At 58.7% G+C, this 20,857-nt stretch overlaps 8 protein-coding genes across 8 annotated transcripts; 4 read left to right on the top strand and 4 right to left on the bottom strand.

Moving 5' to 3' along the window:
• Positions 1 to 2,306: 2,306 nt before the first annotated feature.
• D7B24_008085 (uncharacterized protein) lies at positions 2,307 to 3,880 on the top strand (the record flags this gene model as incomplete). Its single annotated transcript, XM_028642180.1, has 3 exons — positions 2,307 to 2,721; positions 2,772 to 3,056; positions 3,108 to 3,880. 3 exons carry the CDS (start codon positions 2,307 to 2,309, stop codon positions 3,878 to 3,880), a joined length of 1,473 nt encoding a protein of 490 aa, XP_028498552.1.
• A 602-nt stretch (positions 3,881 to 4,482) lies between these two features.
• D7B24_008084 (uncharacterized protein) lies at positions 4,483 to 6,248 on the bottom strand (the record flags this gene model as incomplete). Its single annotated transcript, XM_028642179.1, has 5 exons — positions 4,483 to 4,639; positions 4,699 to 4,770; positions 4,836 to 5,454; positions 5,544 to 6,052; positions 6,112 to 6,248. The coding sequence occupies 5 exons, from the start codon at positions 6,246 to 6,248 to the stop codon at positions 4,483 to 4,485; spliced, it is 1,494 nt and encodes a 497-aa protein (XP_028498551.1).
• A 237-nt stretch (positions 6,249 to 6,485) lies between these two features.
• Positions 6,486 to 8,943, top strand: D7B24_008083 (uncharacterized protein; the record flags this gene model as incomplete). Its single annotated transcript, XM_028642178.1, has 4 exons — positions 6,486 to 6,537; positions 6,611 to 6,787; positions 7,243 to 7,387; positions 7,527 to 8,943. 4 exons carry the CDS (start codon positions 6,486 to 6,488, stop codon positions 8,941 to 8,943), a joined length of 1,791 nt encoding a protein of 596 aa, XP_028498550.1.
• Positions 8,944 to 9,313: 370 nt separating this feature from the next.
• SLD2 (DNA replication regulator sld2) lies at positions 9,314 to 10,856 on the bottom strand (the record flags this gene model as incomplete). Its single annotated transcript, XM_028642177.1, has 2 exons — positions 9,314 to 10,659; positions 10,715 to 10,856. 2 exons carry the CDS (start codon positions 10,854 to 10,856, stop codon positions 9,314 to 9,316), a joined length of 1,488 nt encoding a protein of 495 aa, XP_028498549.1.
• A 1,060-nt stretch (positions 10,857 to 11,916) lies between these two features.
• D7B24_008081 (uncharacterized protein) lies at positions 11,917 to 13,056 on the top strand (the record flags this gene model as incomplete). Its single annotated transcript, XM_028642176.1, has 1 exon — positions 11,917 to 13,056. The coding sequence occupies one exon, from the start codon at positions 11,917 to 11,919 to the stop codon at positions 13,054 to 13,056; it is 1,140 nt and encodes a 379-aa protein (XP_028498548.1).
• Positions 13,057 to 13,623: 567 nt separating this feature from the next.
• On the top strand, positions 13,624 to 14,417 carry D7B24_008080 (uncharacterized protein; the record flags this gene model as incomplete). The annotated part of the gene is made up of 2 exons (XM_028642175.1): positions 13,624 to 13,671; positions 13,809 to 14,417. The coding sequence occupies 2 exons, from the start codon at positions 13,624 to 13,626 to the stop codon at positions 14,415 to 14,417; spliced, it is 657 nt and encodes a 218-aa protein (XP_028498547.1).
• A 170-nt stretch (positions 14,418 to 14,587) lies between these two features.
• On the bottom strand, positions 14,588 to 15,425 carry D7B24_008079 (uncharacterized protein; the record flags this gene model as incomplete). The annotated part of the gene is made up of 2 exons (XM_028642174.1): positions 14,588 to 15,290; positions 15,358 to 15,425. 2 exons carry the CDS (start codon positions 15,423 to 15,425, stop codon positions 14,588 to 14,590), a joined length of 771 nt encoding a protein of 256 aa, XP_028498546.1.
• A 797-nt stretch (positions 15,426 to 16,222) lies between these two features.
• On the bottom strand, positions 16,223 to 17,530 carry D7B24_008078 (uncharacterized protein; the record flags this gene model as incomplete). The annotated part of the gene is made up of 1 exon (XM_028642173.1): positions 16,223 to 17,530. One exon carries the CDS (start codon positions 17,528 to 17,530, stop codon positions 16,223 to 16,225), a length of 1,308 nt encoding a protein of 435 aa, XP_028498545.1.
• Between the last annotated feature and the right edge of the window lie 3,327 nt (positions 17,531 to 20,857).

Below are 20,857 nucleotides of genomic sequence, written 5' to 3'. Positions count from 1 at the left end.
CGCGTGTTCTTTTTTGCTTTGGCAGCGAGACGAAGCTGGTGAAAGAGAAAGAATTCGCCCAACAGCAGGTGAAGCCAAACCGAACAGCAACGAGACAGGTGGACAGTCAAAGGAAAAGCGAAGGAAGTGTGAGGTTTTTGCTGGCTGATCCAAACAATAATTCGAAAGACAAGGAAAGTGACAGATGGAGAACGAGGAAACACAAGCAGAGAAAGAAAGAGAGCGAGACAGAGAGAGAGAGAAAGGCAGCGAGCGTCGAGGTATGATGTTCGAGAGCCAAAGAGTCCAGACCGTCCAAAGGTATGAGTGAGCATGACCCCCCCTGGGGAAGGGGTCGAGCTATGTATGACTCCATACGCGAGAAGGCCGCGTGAATGGCCCGGAGAGCTCGACGCATTGCTGGGACCCAAGCGGATACGGCGAGGCGAAGCAGGACAGACGACGGCGAGCATTGTCTCTGCGTCGGGAGATTTAAGATGAGACCTGGCGAGGCGACCCTAGCTCCGGTAGCTGATGCCCAATACATGGCAGATGCAGACGGCGATGCCCCATGGCGGGTGGCCCTGCAAGCAGCCGTACCTGCGACAAGTTAAGCGCTGGGTGGGTGTGGTGTTTTGGTGGTTTGGCAGATGATGCCACAGGTAGAGGCGCCTGCCACAGGTAGAGGCGCCTGCCACCACAGGGACAGGCACCTGCCGCCACAGGTAGAGAGGCAAGGTGCCCGGGAAGGCAAGACAGTGGGGCGCCGGGGCCTGTTTCCAGTCTGGGTCGAAGCAAACGCGCGCCAGGGCCGTCATTGGCTATATCTGGCAGTGGCTCGTGCCGGCGAACACCTGACAGCCAATCACTGAGGCGGCGCCAACGGCACCTGTCACAGGCCCCGGCCGACTGAGGCCAGTGGTGTCTTTTGCAGTGCAAGTCGGTATTCAGCGAGCGGCCTACTTGGTAATGATAACAGCGCGCTCCTCACAAGTATCTTGATCGATTCCGTCAAACTCCATCGCTCTTAGACCCGACCCTCCGCCGAGAGCCTCAGGTTTGGAAAGTTGTGAAAGACTGTGGCTAGGATCACCTGAGCTTGCACAAGATTGCCGAACGCCCAATTCAGTGTAAGCAGCCGTCGCAGACATGGTCATGTGAGACGCACAAACCCGTTGAACCCTCCAGAAGAAGATGAAAACTATATCCTCCCCTTCTGCTCGATGCAGAGGTACTTCCCACGACAGCACTTGCCTTCTGCCTTCTGCCACTCCGCTGCCACTCACTCCCTCACCCAACGGCAGGGCAGGCACGCTCAACGTAGCAGGCACGCCCAACCCTCATCGCCCTTCCGAATTCTCCGACCTGCTTTCCCACTTCCCAACATGCCGACATCCAGGCATCCAAGAGACACACCTTCTCATCTCCATCGTCAACCTACCCTCGCTGTCCATTGAATACTTCGTCTGCAACCCAGACCCTCGGGTCATCCACTGCAAGGCACCGGAACTCCCACGTGTCTCGAGCCATTCATCCCAGGCAGTTCGCTCTCGCAATGGTATCTACCTTCCGATATAGACCACATCTCGAAGCCAAGAATGGAGCATATCGAGCATCTTCTGCCTGTCCTTGCCACACTCTCCGGAGGCTTCCAATCTCCGCCTCCGAACCACGTTGCGCAACCACCGGCGCCGATTGGGGCTCCAGGGGGCGTACCAGCATATGCAATGCACGTGCCTGGATCTATAAGGCTTGGCATACAGGACCACCACGCCTCATCCTGCCTCGATACTGCCCACGACGTGACCAAACTATTCGACCTCAGCCTTCCACCATCTCCTCCGCGGTGCTTTTGACTCCCATGCTCGCCGTCTTTCATCCGTCTGCTCACCTGCTGGCCGCCTCTGTCAAGCGGGGTTTTCTCTCCAAGTTCCCCTCCCAGGTCCCAGTATTGACCGACATGAGGCCATAAACGCCAGTCGAGTGCTGCCCGTGCTAACCGGCGAGGCTCGGCGACCTCAAAAACAAGCACCAAGGGCAATAATATGACGCCGAAAAAACACCATTGATGTGGTTGAAATGAGGTCCAAGACGCTGCCCGTTCGCAATGGTGACCAGGGGGTTGGGCAGTCAAGAGGTGGCAACACAGAAATGACCGAGGCAGTCAACTTCCCTTCGCATCGATACCCCTCGGTCTTCGGAGGGGAAGCCAGGTTAAATAGTTCGTCTGTCGCATGCCACCTTGATGGCCTGCCTCTTCACCACTGCTCTCCAGCCTTCAGCCTCTTGCCTGTTCCCCCCTCTGAGCGAAGACCGCCCGTCTCACCATGCGCAGCGCTGCCGTCATTGCTGGGGCCCTGGCCCCGGCTGTCCTCGCCGCCACCACGGCCAAGAACGTCATCTATATTGTGCCCGATGGCTACGGCCAGGCCTCGCAGACCATGGCACGAGACTATGTCTCCCTCATCGAGACTGGCACGACGCCGCGTGCCCCCAGTATCTTTGAGCTGCAGGCCGACCAGATGGTCCGCGGTCTGGTCCGTACCCACGCCAGTAATAACCTCATCACCGACTCTGCTGCTTCCGGTACCGCTTTTGCCTGTGGCTTCAAGTCTTACAACAATGCTGTCGGCATCACTCCTGATTTTCAGCCCGTTGGCTCCATCCTCGAGGCTGCCAAGCTTGCTGGCCTCAAGACTGGTCTCGTCGTGACGAGCACCATCAACCACGCCACCCCTGCCGGTACTTTTCGTCCCATCTCTCGCTCAGGAACCCCTGCTCACCTCCTTTAGTCTACGCCTCGCACGTGCGCGACCGCAACAGCTATGCCGAGATCGCCGCCCAACAGATCGGCCTGACCCACCCCCTCGGCCCCCAGGTCGACATCCTGCTCGGCGGTGGCCGCTGCTACTTCAAGCCCAACACGGCTTCCGGGTCGTGCCGTCGCGATACCAAGGATCTCTTTGGCTACGCCGAGGACCACGGCTACCATGTCATGCAGAGCCGTGACGAGTTCGATGCGCTTGAGAAGGGTCTCGGCGACATCCGGATCCCCTTTGTCGGCCTCTTCAACGACGGTAAGGATTCATTCAAGTTCAGGCGGTCTACACAACGCTGACATACGATAGACCAGCTTAAGTATGAGATGGACCGCAAAATTGACCAGGACGAGCCTTCGCTCCTCGAGATGGTCGAGACGTCTCTCAACGCCCTTCACCGTGCCACCCACTGCAAGGAGAAGGGATACTTCATCATGATCGAGGCCTCGCGTATCGATCACGCCGGCCACGCCAACGATCCCGCGGCCCACGTCCACGAGACCATCATGTACAACGATGTCATGGGCTTTGTCCGTGAGTGGATTGACGAGCACGACGACACGGTTCTCATGTCCGCCGCCGACCACGAGTGCGGCGGGCTGACGCTCAACGGTTTCAACCCTCTGCCCCTGCAGAACGCTAGGCGCTCGCGCGAGGGTGTTGAGCGCCTCTGGAGTGCTCGTCCCTCGGGCGCCGACCGTCGCGAGTACCTTGTGTCCGAGATCCTTCCTGAGTACGGCCTCGCCGACGCTAGCAGCGCCGAGATCACGAGCCTGCTCGCAGCGTCGAACCTAGGCAGCGCACTCGTCTCTCTGCTCAGCTCCCGCGCCGGTGTCAACTGGTCGACGGGCGGCCACACGGCGTCAGATGTGACACTATTTGGATATGCCGCGGGTGACAAGGCTGAGGCGTTCAAAGGCGAGCTGGCCGGCCACTGGGACAACACGGAGCTGCCGCGTATCGCTGAGAGGGTGCTTGGCGTGGACATGGACGAGGTGACCAAGCTCCTGCGCGCCAACGGCACGAGCTGGGTGACGAAGCGCGAGTTTGAGACTAGCTCGAGCGGTCACCACACGCACTAGGTTTTGCACTCTCGGCAGTCAGTTCTGATGTGGACGGCAGGTAATGACTAGGGTCTTGAAGACGACTCAACATCTTAATTCAAGTACATAATTTATCACGTTTCTGAACCCTTCTGTCATGAGCTAACTGCGCTTTACCTGTCTTGACCGCTCATTGGACGCATTAGTGAAAAGGGGCAATTCGAGTGATCAGTCCGACTAATCCTCTTGGCTTTGATACATGCCCTCAAAAGAGGATATGGCAGGGCATACTGGTTTAGTAGAGTGATATTGTCTCCAATCATTTGGCCCAACAAGCGCGTCTTAGCATTGTGAAAATTAGTAGTGTCTTCTGCTGGCCCAGGACTGGAGAGTCCCCACGCTCTGAGGTGCATGGAAGATGCACACGCTCTGAACCATACAGAAGCCGACCATGTCAACTCACAGTGTTTATCAGCGACAACTCTAGCCAAAGTAGACAGTTGAATGTCCAGGTAGTAGCCTCCGCAGAGCAAGCGTTCACGAGTGGTTTCCGATCGAAATCGATACTCTAGATTTCTAAGGCCATCTATCCATATTTGTTAAGCCCCAACCGAAAGAAGTAACCCGCCTGACTCTCAAGTTCAAGGAACATAGATGTACGGCTCCGAGCCGTCCTTCGTCTTGTGCTTCCCCGAGCGCACGCGGCGGTTATGCACAACGTAGACGACGTCCTGGATGATGGCAAAGACCATGCCCACCGACACCATGACGATCATGGTCCGCAGACCGGTGCTGTAGCTGTCGAGACGTCAGGACCAGTTGGCGCGACAGCGCTTCACGCAGGGCGGGACACTTACAATGGCTTGTCGTTGCCCTTGAAATACTGCGTGCCGACCATCAACCCGCTAATGGCAGCCATGACCCACATGCTGCTTCGGTCAGTCATCGTGGCCCTTGTTTCTTGTCTTTCCGAGAAGGGGGAGGGAAAACGTACGCAATGGCAATGCTCCTCTCGCCCGGCTCTCGGCAGTTGAGCTGCACCCACGAGTTGTGGACGGGATGGTAGCCGACGGCGAAGCTGTTGACAGCCGTCCAGAGCCCCCACCTCGACCACTTGCCGACATGGGGGTGCACCGTCCGCGCGACGACGAGGGCGACAAGGTAGCACACGTGAGCCGTGATGACGGACAGGCCGCGCTGGCCGGTGCGGTCGCTGAGGTAGGCGAAAGCAAAGACGACGACGAGGGCGAGCGAGGCGCCGACGGCGGCGAGGGCGTTGGCCTCGATGCGGCCAAAGCCGAGGGCCATGATGATGGAGGGCGTGTAGGTCGTCAGGGGCGACCAGGTCGAGAAGACGGCAAAGGTCGAGACGTAGTGCGGCCAGCGGCGCCAGTGCGAGACGGTGCGCAAGACGAGGCGCCAGGGGATGGCGAGCCCTTGGGCGCCCCCTTTGCGGTGCGCGTCGTCGTGCTCGATGCGCGCGCGCAGGATGCGCTGCTCGTGCGGCGTGAAGCGGATCAGGCCGGGCGACAGCAGCGGGCGCGGCTCGTCGGGGGAGCCTGGCAGCGTGAGGAAGAGGAGGCCGGAGACGCAGATTGTGAAGAGACCTTCGACTGGGTGTCTTGTTAGTGGGAAGCACTGATGTTGAGAAGCGAGCGAGAGGAAAACGTCAAGAGGAAAGGGGCACAGAAAGGAGACTCACGAATAAAGAGCCACTGCCAGCCTTTGAGACCAGCCCTGCCGCCGAGCTGAAGGATGCCCGAGGCGAGCACAGGGCTCAGGGCGTTGCCGCCGAACATGCCAAAGAAGAAGATGGCGACGCGCTTGGCGAGCTCGCGCTTCGGATACCACATGGAGAGGGTGTAGACGGCGCCGGGAATGTAGCCGGCTTCAGAGAATCCGAGGATGAGGCGGGCGACGAGGAAGCCGGTGCGGTTGACGAGGAGGAACTGCATCGTGGCGACGAGGCCAAAGATGAAGACCTGGGCGGAAATCCAGCGGCGAGGGCCCAGCTTCTGGAGGAGCATGTTGGAGGGGATCTCGAGGACGACGATACCCATGAACATGAGTTGGTTTCCGAGGTTGATGGTCTCTTGTGTGACGGCAATATCGACGGCGAAGCCATCGGTCAGAGCACTGGCAAGGTTCATGCGGTCGAGCTGGAAGACGAGGAGGCCCAGGAAGAGCAGGGGCAGGACGGTTGAGTCGACCCTATGCTGTTAGTCGAGTTGGCTGAGGGGCTGGATCGAGAAGTGAGTAGGGCGGCTTACTTTCTCCTGGCCTTGAGCTCCTCCTTGTGGCTCCATTCCTGCACATCAGCCGATTCGATGGAGTTTTGGTCCGTTTGAGGCTCGCTGTCAACCCCCTTCTCTCCGTCCCCCCCAGCAAGTTGTTTGGAAGTTTCCATGATTCCTGTCTGCCTTATCCCTCTTCGTCAGCAGCGAGAGTACTCTTTGGCAGTGCCCAGACTTTCGGTATTCTAGATAGGCGAATCGGGATCTCAAGACTCAAGACTGTGGGCAGACAATAGCACGGTCGTGGACATCAGCCAGCTTCACGATCAGCAGGCATCGGCATCTCAAACAAGATATAAACCTTTGAAAATGTCTCCCCCAAGACTTCAGCTCGATATTCAAAGGCCGAAATGGTCGACGACCTTCAGCATCAAGACTCCCAGCGAATCACCATAGGTGTCAGTTCGTTATCCCAACATCAGAGGCCGTGGCCCAGACGACTGGGATTTGAAAAGCGATGGCGCAATGGCTCTAGTGACGTTCGCCGGCATGTGGTGCGCCATCTGCCGTCTCGCAGTGCCCAATGTCTGGTGCCTTTTGTGCCTTTGGCAACTCTTGGGAGTGTGTTCGTTGTGGTTTCGTGGCCATGTCGCCATTGACGCTAAGATGGCATCCACCGAGGAGAAGCGCGCCAGGAGTCCCAATCCCGCAAGTGAGAGGGCATTGATATCGAACGACCCTTGTTATCGTCAGGGTTCATCGTCTCCACATCAGACCTTTAAATCGCACTGCGCAAGCGGCTGTGCCACGCGGAGAGCGGCACAAAACCGCGACCCCCCTGCCACTCTTTGCCTTGATGCTTCATTGCCCCCATGTGTTCCCCCATACCGTCTCCCTCGACCCCCAAACTTGACAGCCCCTTTCCCCCGGCTCTGGCGCCGAAGACAGCATACACCGAGTCCATTCACGTCGTACGCCCATCTCTTTCGGTGTTTGAGTGACGGGATTTGAACGACAGGACGCACATCCCCCCCCGAGGCTCGCAAGCCGTGACATCGCGGGCGTTATATCTCAATAATACCAGGCAGCTGGCCCATTTTCTCAGGAACCCCCCGCTCAACCAAACGGTCCCCTCCCGAGTTCACTTCGATTCCATCATTTTCTTAGATCAAGACGCCATGGTTGCTATCAAGAGGGTTGCTGTCATTGGGGCTGGGCCCGGCGGTGCCATTGCCGTTGATGCCCTAGCCAAGGAGAAGGCGTTCGACCTGATCCGCGTGTTTGAGCGCCGAGAGGCGGCCGGTGGCTGTTGGTGAGTGGTCTTGCTCTTATCTCTCTCTCTCTTTCTCTCTCTCTCTTGTTTTTTTTCTACTTCTTTTCCTTTTTTTCGGTTCTCATCATGAGATGTCTGAGATGAGACCTCAACACAGTGAGTGAGGCTAACAGGCCAGGCTCGGCGATACAACGCCACCGCCGCTGCTCACGGACCTCGAGGCCCTCGCCAACCGCACGGCTGACCCTCCGGTGGACATCCCGGACCGGCTGCCGGCCCAAACGCCGAAGCTCACTCAGCCCCGCTTCGCCGACTCATCTGTCTACCCTTACCTCGAGACAAATGTCGACGCGATTCCCATGTCCTTCAGCCAGGAGCCCATCCCCTCCGACCGCTCACCACACTCAGTGGCCCTCCATGGCGAGGACACGCCGTTCCGGCACTGGACCGTGATCCGCCGCTACCTGCAGTCGCTCCTCGAGCGTGACGGCTACGAGGACCTCGTCTCCTACAGCACGACGGTCGAGCGCGTCGAAAAGGTCGGCCACGAGTGGAAGCTGACGCTGCGGCGGGACGGCGAGCGCTCCGACTACTGGTGGACCGAGTGGTTCGACGCCGTCGTCGTCGCCAGCGGCCACTACTCGGTGCCGTACGTGCCGGCCATCCCGGGCCTCGATACGTTTGAGAAGCTGCGTCCGGGCTCGGTGCTGCACAGCAAAAACTTCCGCGGCCGGGATCACTACCGCGGCAAGCGCGTCGTCGTCGTCGGCGCCTCCGTGTCGGCGGCCGATATCGCCTACGACGTCGCCTCGGTGGCGCAGACGCCGGTGCACGCCGTCGTCGACGGCCACCGCGCCAACCTCTACTTTGGCGACGAGGCCTTCAACCACCCGCGCATCGCGCGGCGGTCCGACATAGCACGCGTCGACGGCCGCACCGTTCACTTTGCCGACGGCCGCGAGCCCGCGCGCGACGTCGACGCCATCATCTTCGGCACCGGCTACACCTGGACGCTGCCTTTCCTGCCCGGCGTCGAGGTGCGCAACAACCGCGTGCCAGGCCTATACCAGCACGTCGTCTACCAGCAGGACCCGACGCTGCTTTTTGTCGGCGCCGTCGCCGCCGGCCTAACTTTTAAAATCTTCGAGTGGCAGGCTGTTCTCGCGGCGCGCCTGCTCGCCGGCCGCGCCACGCTGCCGCCGCTGGCTGACCAGCAAAAGTGGGAGGCCGACCGTATCGCGGCCTTTGGCGATGGCCCGCGCTTCGCCCTCGTGCACCCGCACTTTGAAGACTATTTCAACGAGCTGCGCCGCCTCGCGGGGCCCGGCGAGAACGGCCTCGGCCGGCAGCTGCCCGTCTTTGACCGAGCGTGGTTCAAGTCCTTCCTCGACGGGCACGAGAGGCGGAAGAACATGTGGCAGCGGCTCAACGCAAAAGCCTGGGATGAGGCTGGTGTTGACGAGCTCAACTTGGGCACGGTGCCGGGAGCCGGTCGTAAGACGATCGAAGCACCGCCGGCGTATGACTGGGACACGATCAGGAAGCTGCCGTTATTGCTGCAGGCGTTGCAGGGACTCAACACAAAGGCCTTCTAGGCGATGATCGTGGGTGTGTTCGATAGAGAATAAAGCGTTCCTTCACCTTTCAGGTATCGACCGTCGCGACGTGTTATCAGCACAATGCAGTGTGCATTCAAGTCTTTTCGTACAAGCTTTTGTTCGAGTCTGCTCAAGACAGAGCGACCTTGGTTAGCCACAGCGCGGAAGAGGAGTTTGGAACCAAAAAGTTGCAACATGTAATTATCCCAAGCCTTCCCAGGCATGCAATGCTGTCATGACTCGTCCCGTCCAGTGTGCCCGTCCCGTTCCTGTGCTAAGGTAGCAACACGTCGAAGGGGGGAAAACGCCCAATAGCACCCAACATACCGATACCTTCAAGTCAACCACCAAATGCATTGTCCTATCCTCATCGCCTGCGCCGGAATTTGCTGTTGAAACCAGCGCCGCCCTTGGAGCCCGTGTTTCTGAGCTTCAGGCGCCGGAAATTGGTGTGCGCAAACTCGTTAACTTTCCTGGCCGTCTTCTTGACAGCTCCTTCCTTCACGTTCGTCTTCTTGACGGTCTTCTTCGAGCTCTTCGCCTTGGCAGCCTCTGCGTCAGACCCCTCGACGTCTGACGGCACAAAATCTGCCTCGTCGCCTGATGCGTATTCGTTTTCCTTGTTGGGGTTCATCTGCGTCTCAGAAACCACGTCGTCGTCCTCCGCGGGCGCGCCATCGACTGGTGCCGTTGGCCTCTTGTGATGCACCGGCTTCATGTTCGACCTTCTTGTCGTCCTCTTCTGTCCCTTCTTCTTGTATACCTTCAATGGCTGCCCGTCACGTCCCAGCTGTTCCTCGGGCTCGCTGTCATACATGCCCTCGTCGTCGAAGCCGCCCAGCGGCAGGTTCATGACCTGACTGTCGGCCACCAGGACGTCGTCTTGTGGCTTTGGCGGAGGCTTCATCTGCATCGGCGCCGGCGCCGCCACCAGCCCCGTCTCGCCTTGCTCCATCTCACGCAGCGCGTCCATATCGTCGTCGTGTGCCTCTTCCTCGACCTTGCGCAGGCTGGCCACGATGGCGCTGAGGCCGCGGCCCAGTGGTTTGCGGGGCAGCCGCAGGGGTGCAGCGGCGGGAAACTCGCCGTTCTCGTCGACAGGTGCGAGGCTGTGCCTCTTGAGGAAGGCAGGAGTGCTGAACTGGAGCTTGGAGACCGACGTTGACGAGGACGGTGTCTTGTCGCCGTTGGCGTTCATATTCTTGAGTTTCAAGGGCGTGACGAAGCCATCCGTTTTTCGCTTTTTTCCGGAAGAATTTGGAGTGGTGGCGGCCTCCAAGTTGGCTGCGCTGCGCTTTCTCGGAGTGGCGAAGAACGACAGAGGAGCATTGACTGTCTGCGATGCCCCATTCGCTCTTGAGGGCGTTCCCAGCTCCCGCTCCGACATCAGATCAAACAGCCCCATGACGCGGCCATCTCGCTGCGGCGTGGGCCCAATCGACCGTGGTGCTACGGGACTGAACAAGTGGCGGGCAATCGAGGGGGTGGTTGTGTTGGCGTCGTTGTAGAGAGGTGGCAGTGATTTTGAGGGCGTGGCATCGAGCGAGGCGTTTCGTGATTTGGAGGGGGTTGCAAGGTGTTTTTGACGTTTTGAAGGCGTCTGTACCGGCACGTCATTTGATTGTCGCTTCTCTGACTTTGGGCGTTCTGAGGGTGGTGGAATCTTCCCAGACAGTATGTCACGGGTCTTGTTGTACTGCTTGTATTTCAGGGCTGCCTCGTTAGCAGGGTCGTTCGGAGATCCACAAATGAGAGAGGATGTATGTACCAATCTCGGCATTCTGTTTTATGTCGTCCCGTCCGGGTTTCTTGCCATCGTGGGTCTTTGCCCAAGTGGTCTCCCAGGTCTTGAGGTCGGCGCGCAACTCTCGCGACTGGGCCTCGTACTTAGCCCTGTCGTGCTCCTCCATCGAAGTTTGATTCGAGTGGGCAGACGTGACGACGGTTGTGGGAAGTTCGAGGGTACGCCAGGTTGTCGGTAGAAGAAGTGGTATGCTCAAACGTCAGGATCAAGGTAAGTTGAGGTCGCAGCAGGTGGTGATATCATGTGCCTTCCCTTTCCCTGTCTGAGTGTATCCCTCGTCTGAGTGGGAAAGTACCAGGGACATGCACTAAACGCGTCGCCATTGGGTTCGCGTTCCCGTCATTCTCGCGTTGGTCCGGGCCCCGCCGCACGTACCACGCTGTTGAGTCGGAATCTCCGCTTTTTGGGCGACACACCACCAGAGGGCAGCCTCCACTCGATAAGGTACCGTTATTTGGGATGTGAGTCTTCCCGACGACATAACCCCGAGGCGTATGAGGATAGATTGCTTCTGACAGCTGAACAAACGCAAGCCCGGTCGCACTACACATAGAAAGAGCTCGACAGGTCGCCTCATAGCTGTAGGGCGAACACGGAGCGACTGGAGAGAAAGCTTCATCCAAACCTTAGCCGCAGTGCAATACATCGCATGAACTTTCAAGCTTTAAAGTAACCACCCAGTAGCAGCACTGAGGTCGAGGAAACAAGCAGTGAAGAGAGAGCAGGAATCCTGAGATAGTTTGTATGATCCTGACATTGTGTACACACCTAGATCCAAGGATCCAAGCCAGGCGCCCCCGTATCCTCGAGAGTCGTCGATGCTCCCATCGTGCTCGAACACCCGAGATCCCCTGGGGAAGCACGTTGCAGTGTTCATCACGGGTTCTTGTACCTGACCCTGAGGCTGAGGGTTGGTTTGGATGCTGGACATGTGGTGGTGGCAAATCATGGCACATTACCCCCTAGAAACCATCACTCCACTAAGCCTAGGCTACCTAGGTACCTTACCTAAGGTACCTAGGTAGGTAGTTAGGTAGGTGACTTAGGGGACCTAGGGGAGCCGCACCGCAGCCTACCGATCCTATATCTCCTCCTCTCCCAACTACCTCTCGCCACACCCATGATATTGGCAAACACATCGACCCAAAAACACTGCAGGCAGCGGCATGTCAGCAATACCGCCTGACACCGATACCAGGCCCTCCCTCCAAGACATTCACTCCGCCGTCCTGCAAACAACGCTCAAGACGTTCGCCTCGACCGAGGACTGTTGCGTCATCTGTCTCTCTGAGCTCTCTGAAGGGTGCGAAGCACTCCCTTGCCACCACGCCGACTTTGATTTCCTGTGCCTCACCACCTGGCTCGAACAGCAGCCGGCATGCTCGACATGTCCCCTCTGCAAGGCCGAGATCACCGAGATTCGCTACGACTTTTCGTCAGACCGAGCGCAATGGAAGACCTACCACGTCCCGTCAAAACAAGCACCACCACCACCATCGCAGCAGCAGCAGCAGCAGCAGCAGCAGTATCACAGATCCCATGATAGGACCCGCAGCGGTCCTGGTCCCCATACATCGCCAGGCCACTTTGCCGAACGCCGCCGCTTCGATCCCCTCGGCCTCCGCCGCCCGCGCCCTTCGCTCTACCGCACTCGTCGCGCGAGGGGCTCGGCCCAGGACGACGACCCCCTGCGGCACCGCCGCTTCGTCTACCGCAACCAGCCCTACTCGCTGCGTGTCGGCTCGAACCGCGTGTCGCGCTACCGCGAACTGACGCCTCACATGTTCGCCACGGACGCGGAGCTCGTGTCGCGCGCGCGCATGTTTCTGCGCCGCGAGCTGCAGGTCTTTCAGTTTCTGGCGCCCACGAGCGACACCTCGACGGCGGCGGCTGCTGCGGATCCCGCCGCCGCCGAGAGCGACCCTGTGCGGCGGCGCAGGGCCAACAACGCCGAGTTCCTGCTCGAGTACATCGTCGCCATTCTCAAGACGGTCGACATACAGGGCAGCATGGGCCAGGCCGAGGAGCTCGTTCAGGAGTTTCTCGGGCGGGAGAACACAAGGCTGCTGTTGCACGAGCTGCGCGCGTGGCTGCGCAGCCCGTACATGGCGCTCGAGAACTGGGACAATGCCGTGCAGTATCCCGAGCTGCGAGCCAAGCGGGGGCGGTCGCGGAGTCGCAGCCCTTCTGTCGAGGGCACATGGCGACCGGGGTCTGAGCAGGTCACGTATCCCTCGACGTGGCGGAGGGGCGACAGTTTTGGAGACAGGCCAGGCACGTCGCGGTCGAGGTTTGCGCAAGAGTAGACATCTGCCCGCTTTTCTGTTGAGATACCCATGAATATGTATAATGATTTACGATGAAATTTGTCACCGAGACCCAGTTCTCATTTCTTCCTGTCGATTTCAGCTTGCAGGCATCCCAAAAAAAAAAGACCAGAAAAAAATTGATACAGCACGCCATCTTGCAAGACGTGGTCCTGTATTGACAAACCAAGTATCCCATCGGCGTCATTTTACTTCCGACCAAGTCGCTACTCCGACACCAGTCGACGACCCCACCCCCAGTTCGATTTGGTGCCGCCTGCTGACGGACAACGGTTCGGCCTCCCCGACCGAGGCACCGGCCGCGTTGTTCCACCGCACTACAGCGAACTCCACCGGGCAAGGCCGAACAAAAGACGCCGACGTGCTGACAAATGTCCGCCACGGCCGCCGACGTTAAAGAATGGCCGGCCCAGCGCAGGAACATCTCCTGTTGCCAGCCTCCATCCACATTCGTCTCGTCCTGTGCTTCACTCGAGAGTCCTATTGAAGATCAACCGAATTGATACGCTACGGCATTCGCAGAGACAACCCCCTACATCATCGACCATGACCAATTTTAACATTAAGATCATCTCGGACAACGTCTGCCCCTGGGTAAGCACCTCGCCACGCCAGCCTTGCCTCCAGCCTTCCCTCCAGCCTTCCCTTCAGCCTTCCCTTCAGCCTTCCCTTCAGCCTTCCCCCAACCTGGCCTCCAGTCACCCTGCAGCCCCAGCTAACAGGCCCTTCAGTGCTACGTCGGCAAGCGCCGCCTCGACAAGGCCATCGCCCTCTACCAGAAGACGGTCCCCGCCGGCAAGGACGACACCTTCACCGTCACCTGGTCCCCCTTCTACCTGGACCCGACGTCGCCCAAGCAGGGCGTGCCGCTGCGCGAGCGCATGGCCCAGCGCTTCGGCCCCGGCCGCTTCGACGCCATGTCGGCGCGCCTCGCCCAGATCGGCGCCGGCGAGGGCATCCACTTTTCCTTCGACAGCCGCGTCGGCAACACGCGCGACTCGCACCGCGTCGTCGCGCTGGCCCAGGCCAAGGGCCCCGAGACGCAGAACCGCGTCGTCGCCGAGATCATGCGCAGCTACTTCGAGGAGGACGGCGACATTACGAGCAAGGACATGCTCGTGCAGGCGGCCGTCAAGGGCGGGCTCGAGGCCGGCGAGGTCAGGGCCTGGCTCGAGAGCGACCAGGGCGGCGCCCAGGTCGACCGCGAGGTCCAGGAGGCGTATGCCCTCGGCGTCAGCGGCGTGCCGCACTTTGTCGTCGACGGGCAGCAGCTCGGCGGCGCGCAGGACGTCGAGGCGTTCGTCGAGGCGTTTGCCAACATGAAGGAGAAGAGGGCGTAGCGCGTCACAGGCCTCGCTTGGCCTTTTTCTCTTCGGTCGTCCCTTTCTCGTGGAGTGTCTTTCGGTCGGTAAACGGGGTATCATTGTAGTTTCATTACATACTAAAATCTCGCGAGCGTTTTGCTTCTCATCAACCACAGCAAGTCGGTGACTTCTTGTTCGTACGTGCCTCACATGTGAAGCAGCCCTCCGAGATCCTTGTCCATGGCCCTCAGCCGCGCCTGGAGCTCCCTCTTCTTCCGCTCGAGCTCCCGCACCTCCTCCTCCTCCGCCCGCAGATCCTCCTCCGTCATGACATGCCCGTCATGCGCGCCGCCATCCTCCTCCTCGTCCTGCTCCTCGTCCTCCTCGTCCTCGTAACCCCACTGGCCCTTGGTGCGCTCCATACTCGCCGTCTGCTCGGCGACCCGGGCCTCGTAGTACGCAGCCGTGTTGGCGTTCCGACCCCACCGCCCCCGCAGCGCCGCGATCCGCGCCTCCGCCCCGGGCAGCGCGTACACGCCGCACAGCTTCTCGGCGCCCCGCAGCAGGACCTCGACGTCGACGTCGTCGCCCGCCCGGCGCCGCGCCAGCTGCGCGTGGAGGTCTCCGCCCAGCACGGCCGCAACGGCCGTGTTGCGCCGCGCCGGGCGACCCGTCGGTCCGCCGCCCGTCGTGACCTCGCCCGACGAGACGGCGAAGACGGTCTTGCGGCGGTCTTGGGGGTGGGATGTTGACGCGGCGGCGGCGGCGGGGTCGGGCTGGGCTGTCGCTAAGGGCGGCGGCGGGGGCACGGAGAAGAGGGCGCGTTCGTGAGGTTCCGTGTCGCGAATGAGGGAGGTGATGTCGGTGTTGTGGAGGAGGGCGTTGGTGAAGATTTTGGGCGGTGGAAAGCTGGTTCGGGCGGTCAGCGTCTGTTTTGGACCTCTGTCATTCAGAGAGAGGGCCTGCGCAGACTTACGGGAGCGATTCGATGCCCTGGCAAGAGAGGGCTATCTGCTCGAGGTGGATGCTGAGAAGGTGTGACATGGTGATGGCATGGGAATCGTGGGAGTGTTTGTCGTCAAGTCGTAAAGAGCAGGAGATAGAATGACCAGCTCAGACAGATGTTCTTGTTGCTCTCCTGGCGAACTGCCCCTGTCGTGCCACAACGAAGCTGCTGCTGTTGCAAGATGATGCGCCTGGGTTGGTCTTGTTGACATGCGAACGAACGACTTGGGACCCCACCAACAGCAGTTGTACAGTTGCGGTGGGAGGGGCAGCTTCTGTATTATGTAATCGGTAGCTTCCCTTTCACTATCAGATACAAAGGGGGATCACCAACACTAGGTACCTCGACCTGGTCTTGGACTCTTCGCTGACTTTCCCTGGAGCCTTCGCCTGCAGATCTGGAGCAGATCCACGGCTTCATGTCACGGTAGAGACTCCGCGTGTTACACCAGGCAACAGGTCAACCAAATCCACAATATCATTAGAGCACTGAAGCCCTTCTACTGCAGCACATCTATCGCCCCCAAAATACTCGCAGAAAGATCATCCAAAAGATGGGAACGGGGAAGATGTGAGAAATAAAAAGAAACCGTGCTCCGATATCCAAACCATCGCTTATGCCCCTCAATGCTGTAATCCGCCAGAAGTCTATCGATGAGGTATCAAAATGGGGGATCGAGAAGATGTCATACTAGAAGTGAAAATCGGGGGAGAAAAAAAAAGACAAAAACACCAGTCTATCCGGCTCCCAATCATCATCAACATTGAAATCGTTCCTTCAGCCGTAGCCCCCCTTTTTTGTGCGTGTGCAATCATGGAAGAAAAAACCCCGTGCACTACTCATCCTCGTCCATCTCCATAATCTCCATCGCATAATATGGCAGCTCGCGCGCCAGCGTCTCTCCGTCCCCAAACAGCATGCCGAAGCCCCTCATCAGACGGCCTCGTCCCTCCTCGCAGCTGTCGGGCTCCTCGAGCTCCTCGATCCTCTCGGGCGGCGGGTCCTGAAACTGCAGGCTTCGCCGGTCGCCCACGCGGCGCCTCAGCCTGCGCGCACTCGCGCCGACAGCATCCCACGGCGTGTCGGGCAAGTCTTCTTTTCCATCGCTATCGCTGCGCTCCGAGTGCGTGCGCTTGCCGATGGAGCTGCCGTGGGAGCGGCGCTTGCGCATCTTGAGAGCACGCTGCGCGAGGACAAATTCTTTGTGTGCCGCATCGTCAGAGGCGTCGAAGAGATCATCCTCTTCCTCACCGTCGTCCGAGCCGCTGCAGTTGAGGTTTTGGAGGTGCTGCATCATGTTGATGTCTAGGTCTGGGTATGGGCGGGGTCGGTGCGGGAGATGGGTGTGGTTCTTGGGGGCTGAGACATCGCTTGTCGAGCTGCCAGCGCCGCGAGAGCGGGACCGCGAGCGGTCTGATTCGGGGTACTCGAAGCTTGTTGGAGGAATGACGCCGACACGATTGTCATCCATGGGGTCAAAATCGGAGAGCTCCTCAACGGTAAAGTTGGCAACAACCGGCGTTGTGCGGTCTGTTGGCGGCTCTGGGGCGAGCGTAATATGAGGGACGGACTGGGGCTCGTGCATGTCTTCGTCCGAGTCAGAGTCGTCCTCATCTTCCTCGTCCTCTTCACTGTCATCATCGTCGTCGTCATCATCATCGTCATCGTCCACCTTGTTTGGGACGTTTAGCACTTTGCGTGCGGCAGGTAGTGGAGCATTGATGTTGTGGTCATCATCAACATCATCTTCTTCCTCCTCCTCGACGTCGTCATCATCGACTTCGTCTTCGTCATCCTCCTCCTCCTCACTCGACGATCGAGGCAGGTCGGTTTCGGTAGACTCCATGTCGGAATCATTATCTTCTTCGTCATCGTCCTCTTCCTCGTCATTCTCTTCCTCAGAGCTGCTCTGAGGAGACAGCTGTGCGAAGCGGTTGGCGGTCCGCACATAGCTGAATTGGTGGCTGTTACCTATAGGGTGGATGTTGGGCGGCAGCCGAGAGGCGACCTTGTGGTGGTTGAGGTGGTGATGGAAGAGGACTGGCGAGACAGAGGTTGGGGTCTGAGGCGGTGAGGCGGGATCCATGCCCCCACTGCCCGCTGCCCCGTTGGCGATCTTGAGGTTTGGCGTCGTGGGCCGCATGTTTCTAGCGCTAGACAAGGTGGGGGAAGATGCCTGCTTGAGAAGAGCCTTGTTGCGCCAGGGGCTCGGCAATTGGTTTTTGTTCTGTGGAGGGGGAAAATGTGCCCAGTGAAAAACGTATGTGCAAGTCGGTGTCGGGGTGGTATCTGACAAGTCGTCCCCGACGGGAATCGTGATCTTCGGACGCCGGCGATCTTATCGGTGGCGCCTCGATAATTTTTGGGCGGGGGAGGCGACCCAGGCGGAAAAGGCGGGCGCGGGTGGTTATTCTCGGTGATGTGGGGTAATGATTTTGTTGGCGGGGGGGTTGTTAAAGGTTACGGGTGGTAGACCAGTTCAGTCCACTGTCCTCGCAACCTGGCAGTCCCGGGTCCCACCAGCGCGATAAACGTCCGGGAAGGATTTGGTGCGCTGCTGATGCGCAATGCTGTGCTGTTTCTGTGTCTTGCGTGTTCGTAGCGTCGGCTGGCTGAGCTGAGACGAAGCTGAGCTAATGCGGAGGGGTAACGCCCGTTCAAGGCGTCAGCACCCAGAGTAGAAACCTCCGGCAGGGAGAAGAGAATATTCGGTAGCGGCTGTTGGTTGTCATGATAAGCTCTGAGGTGAAGGCAGGGAATGTTCGTCCTGGGCGCGGGGTCAGGAGAAGATGTTCGTCTTTCTTTCTTACTGAGGTGTGCGCAAGAGAGAAAGAGAACCTCGACCTCGTCGTCGAAGGTGTCGTTGTTCGACGAGAGAAAAAGGCGAAGAAGGGGAGAGGTGGTCGATCCCTCTTGTATCTTCTCTGAGTTCGGGAACAAGGGAGTGGGAGCCGGCCGCAGAAATAACACTTGTGCAGATGACGACCTTACTGGTGGTTTGGTCCCTAGGAATTGGGGAGGGGGCGCGAGCAAGCAATGCTGCCAACAAGGAACGGCCTGGTCCGGATGTGCAGCAGGCAAGACTCCACCGCGGGTAAGAGTGGTGGTGTTTAAAAAAGGGTAGGGATGAAATGAGTTGCTGCAAGCGACCCAAAGGTGGTGAATGGCGGAGAGGAGAGCAAACGAGGCAGGAAAATGATGAGGGGGAAGTTTGACCGTCTCGTCAAGCCCAATGGAAAATCAGAAGGAGGAAAAGCGAGATGCAGTTAATTTTGAAGCCACGAGTGGAATTTTCTGAGGCTGTGGAACAATCAAGCTATTGCTTGTCGCTTGCTGCGAGTTGCTGCGTGTTGCTGCAAGGTTTCGTGGGTTCGGCGTGGGTAGGTGGTTCCAGACAGAAATGGGGGCCGTACTTCTGTGCTGGCGTTTCAAGCCTGAAGACGGAGATGGCCTAAAGGACCACGATGGTGATGATGTTTCACCACAACTTGTATGTGCCCAGGTCACTTATGAACTGCTCGCTGACGTAGCGTCGGCTTTGACCAGGGATGGGTTGAAAGAGGCACAGGATCCGGGGTCGCCGTCCTGATGAGTTGGGGCCAGGCGAATATATCCTGCCGGGAGGTTCTCCTTTATGCCGGAATTAAAGGGGGGTTGAGTAGGGACTGCGCGTTGTGAATATGACCTTTAATGCGGGAGGGGGGGGTACGAGACAGAGCTCAACGACAAAGAAAAAGAAGGAGAAAAGGAAGAGAAAAAAAAGTCGAGCGGACAACGACAAGAAAAAGAGTCATCGCCAGCACAGCGCCAGCGACTGCGACTGCGACAACGGGCAGCGGCAACAGCAGCGCTCAGCAAGAGCCAACAGAGCAGCGGCATAGGGTAACGATGGCAAGCGAATCGAGTGGCCGTCACAGGCGTGAATGGATGCGATGTGGGCGTCTACGGTCAGTCTCCGAGTCCTGTTTCGCTGGACGTCAGCCCATCAGCAACAAGCCTTTTGCCTTTGGGCAGCAATGCTCCTTTCCCTTGCCTTGACTTGCGCACACCACCACCACTACCCTGGAAGGTAGAATGCCCTGGTAAATTCCATCTTCGTGGTCAAAATCCCGGCCAGACCAGATCGGCCTGTGGTCATTTCAACGCAAATGCGCAACTACTCAGTTGCTCAGAAGATGCGAGCGAGCGGGCTGGTGCCGCCTCTCCCACCTGCATCTGTGCGAATGCGGATGCGCAGCCTCCTTTGGACGTTGCATGTAAAGCGTTCGTGGGTGGGCTGCCCACCTCCCCTCGAGGTATCAATTACTCACGGCGAGCGGTAGATAGCCAAGCAAATTCCCGCGCGACTTCGCACCGCGCAAATGCGTGTATTTCAGTCATCGTCATCCTTATCGTCATTGGGATTCCGTGGAGGACGTGTCGTGGGTAAATGGCCATCATCTTGGATTGGGCGTCGTCTCTTGAGCAAGCGGCGAGCTGCGTGCTTGGAATTGCCTCGGAGGGATGAAATGTGCTGTCAATTGACCTCACACACCCTCATAGTCCGCCTACTCGAAGCCGTACACCGCTGACAGAGAGTACTGGCCGACGATCGTCCTCACGGCCTCTCCTGCTACTGCGCCTGTATGAACAACACGGCAGGACTGGTAAGGCAGAATGCCACGCGACGGCAACGTGAAGGCCCGAGTCTCGACGAACCACAAGCACAGGGCCGTGTGTGTATGCTGCGCGAAAAGAGGACATTGGGGGCCAGCCCAAGTCTCAGGATAAAGACGCAAAAATAGGCGCGGTGCGTTGCAAGGCCGCAGCATGTATGCCCAATGAACGAGGATGGAGATGACCTCCCATCCAGCGATCTGCAAGAGGGAGGAGGCTGGAAGGTGGATTCTGGAGTGCTCGAACGTTCTCTCTCACGGACGCCCGTCTGCGAGCCTCGTTTTGACGTAGCACCTGCCCGGCTACCTACCTATCATGCGTACCTACCTACCTAGGTAGGTACTTGAGGGGTATGCATCAGGTTGCCAAGGCTGTTCCTCATGATATACACACCTTCCACACATGCTGCTCTTCTTGAGGCTCCAGATCTCCTGATATCTTCCAAGCAAACCAGAATCATGGGAAACGCACAAAAACTGCCACTGAATTCGCTGCCATTGCTTGACTCATCTGTCGACTTCCAGGACGCGGCGTAGCGGATCGCCCCCCCTGTTCTTCCTGCACCTCCAGCGCACATTGCGCCATTGCGCATACCCCTAGGCCCCTACCCTACCTTGCCTACCCCCTCCCTCGGCGCCAACGCGGACAGGCAACGGGCGCGATCCATCCGTCTGCAGGTCCCGTTCCCGTTCTTCCCCTCCCTCGCCATATCATCGTCAACCCCTCACATGGACGCTACTTTCTATCGTGGCACGTTCGCACCACTGTCGTAACCGAATTTCACGTGATAATCCCTCAATGTACCATCCCCGTC

This window comes from Verticillium nonalfalfae (genome assembly GCF_003724135.2).
Source record: "Verticillium nonalfalfae strain VnAa140/NRRL 66861 chromosome Unknown scaffold_7, whole genome shotgun sequence".
In the NCBI taxonomy this organism is placed as follows: Eukaryota; Fungi; Ascomycota; class Sordariomycetes; order Glomerellales; family Plectosphaerellaceae; genus Verticillium; species Verticillium nonalfalfae.
Note: the sequence above shows the minus strand (reverse complement) of the source record. Positions and strands in the feature narration are given on the sequence as shown.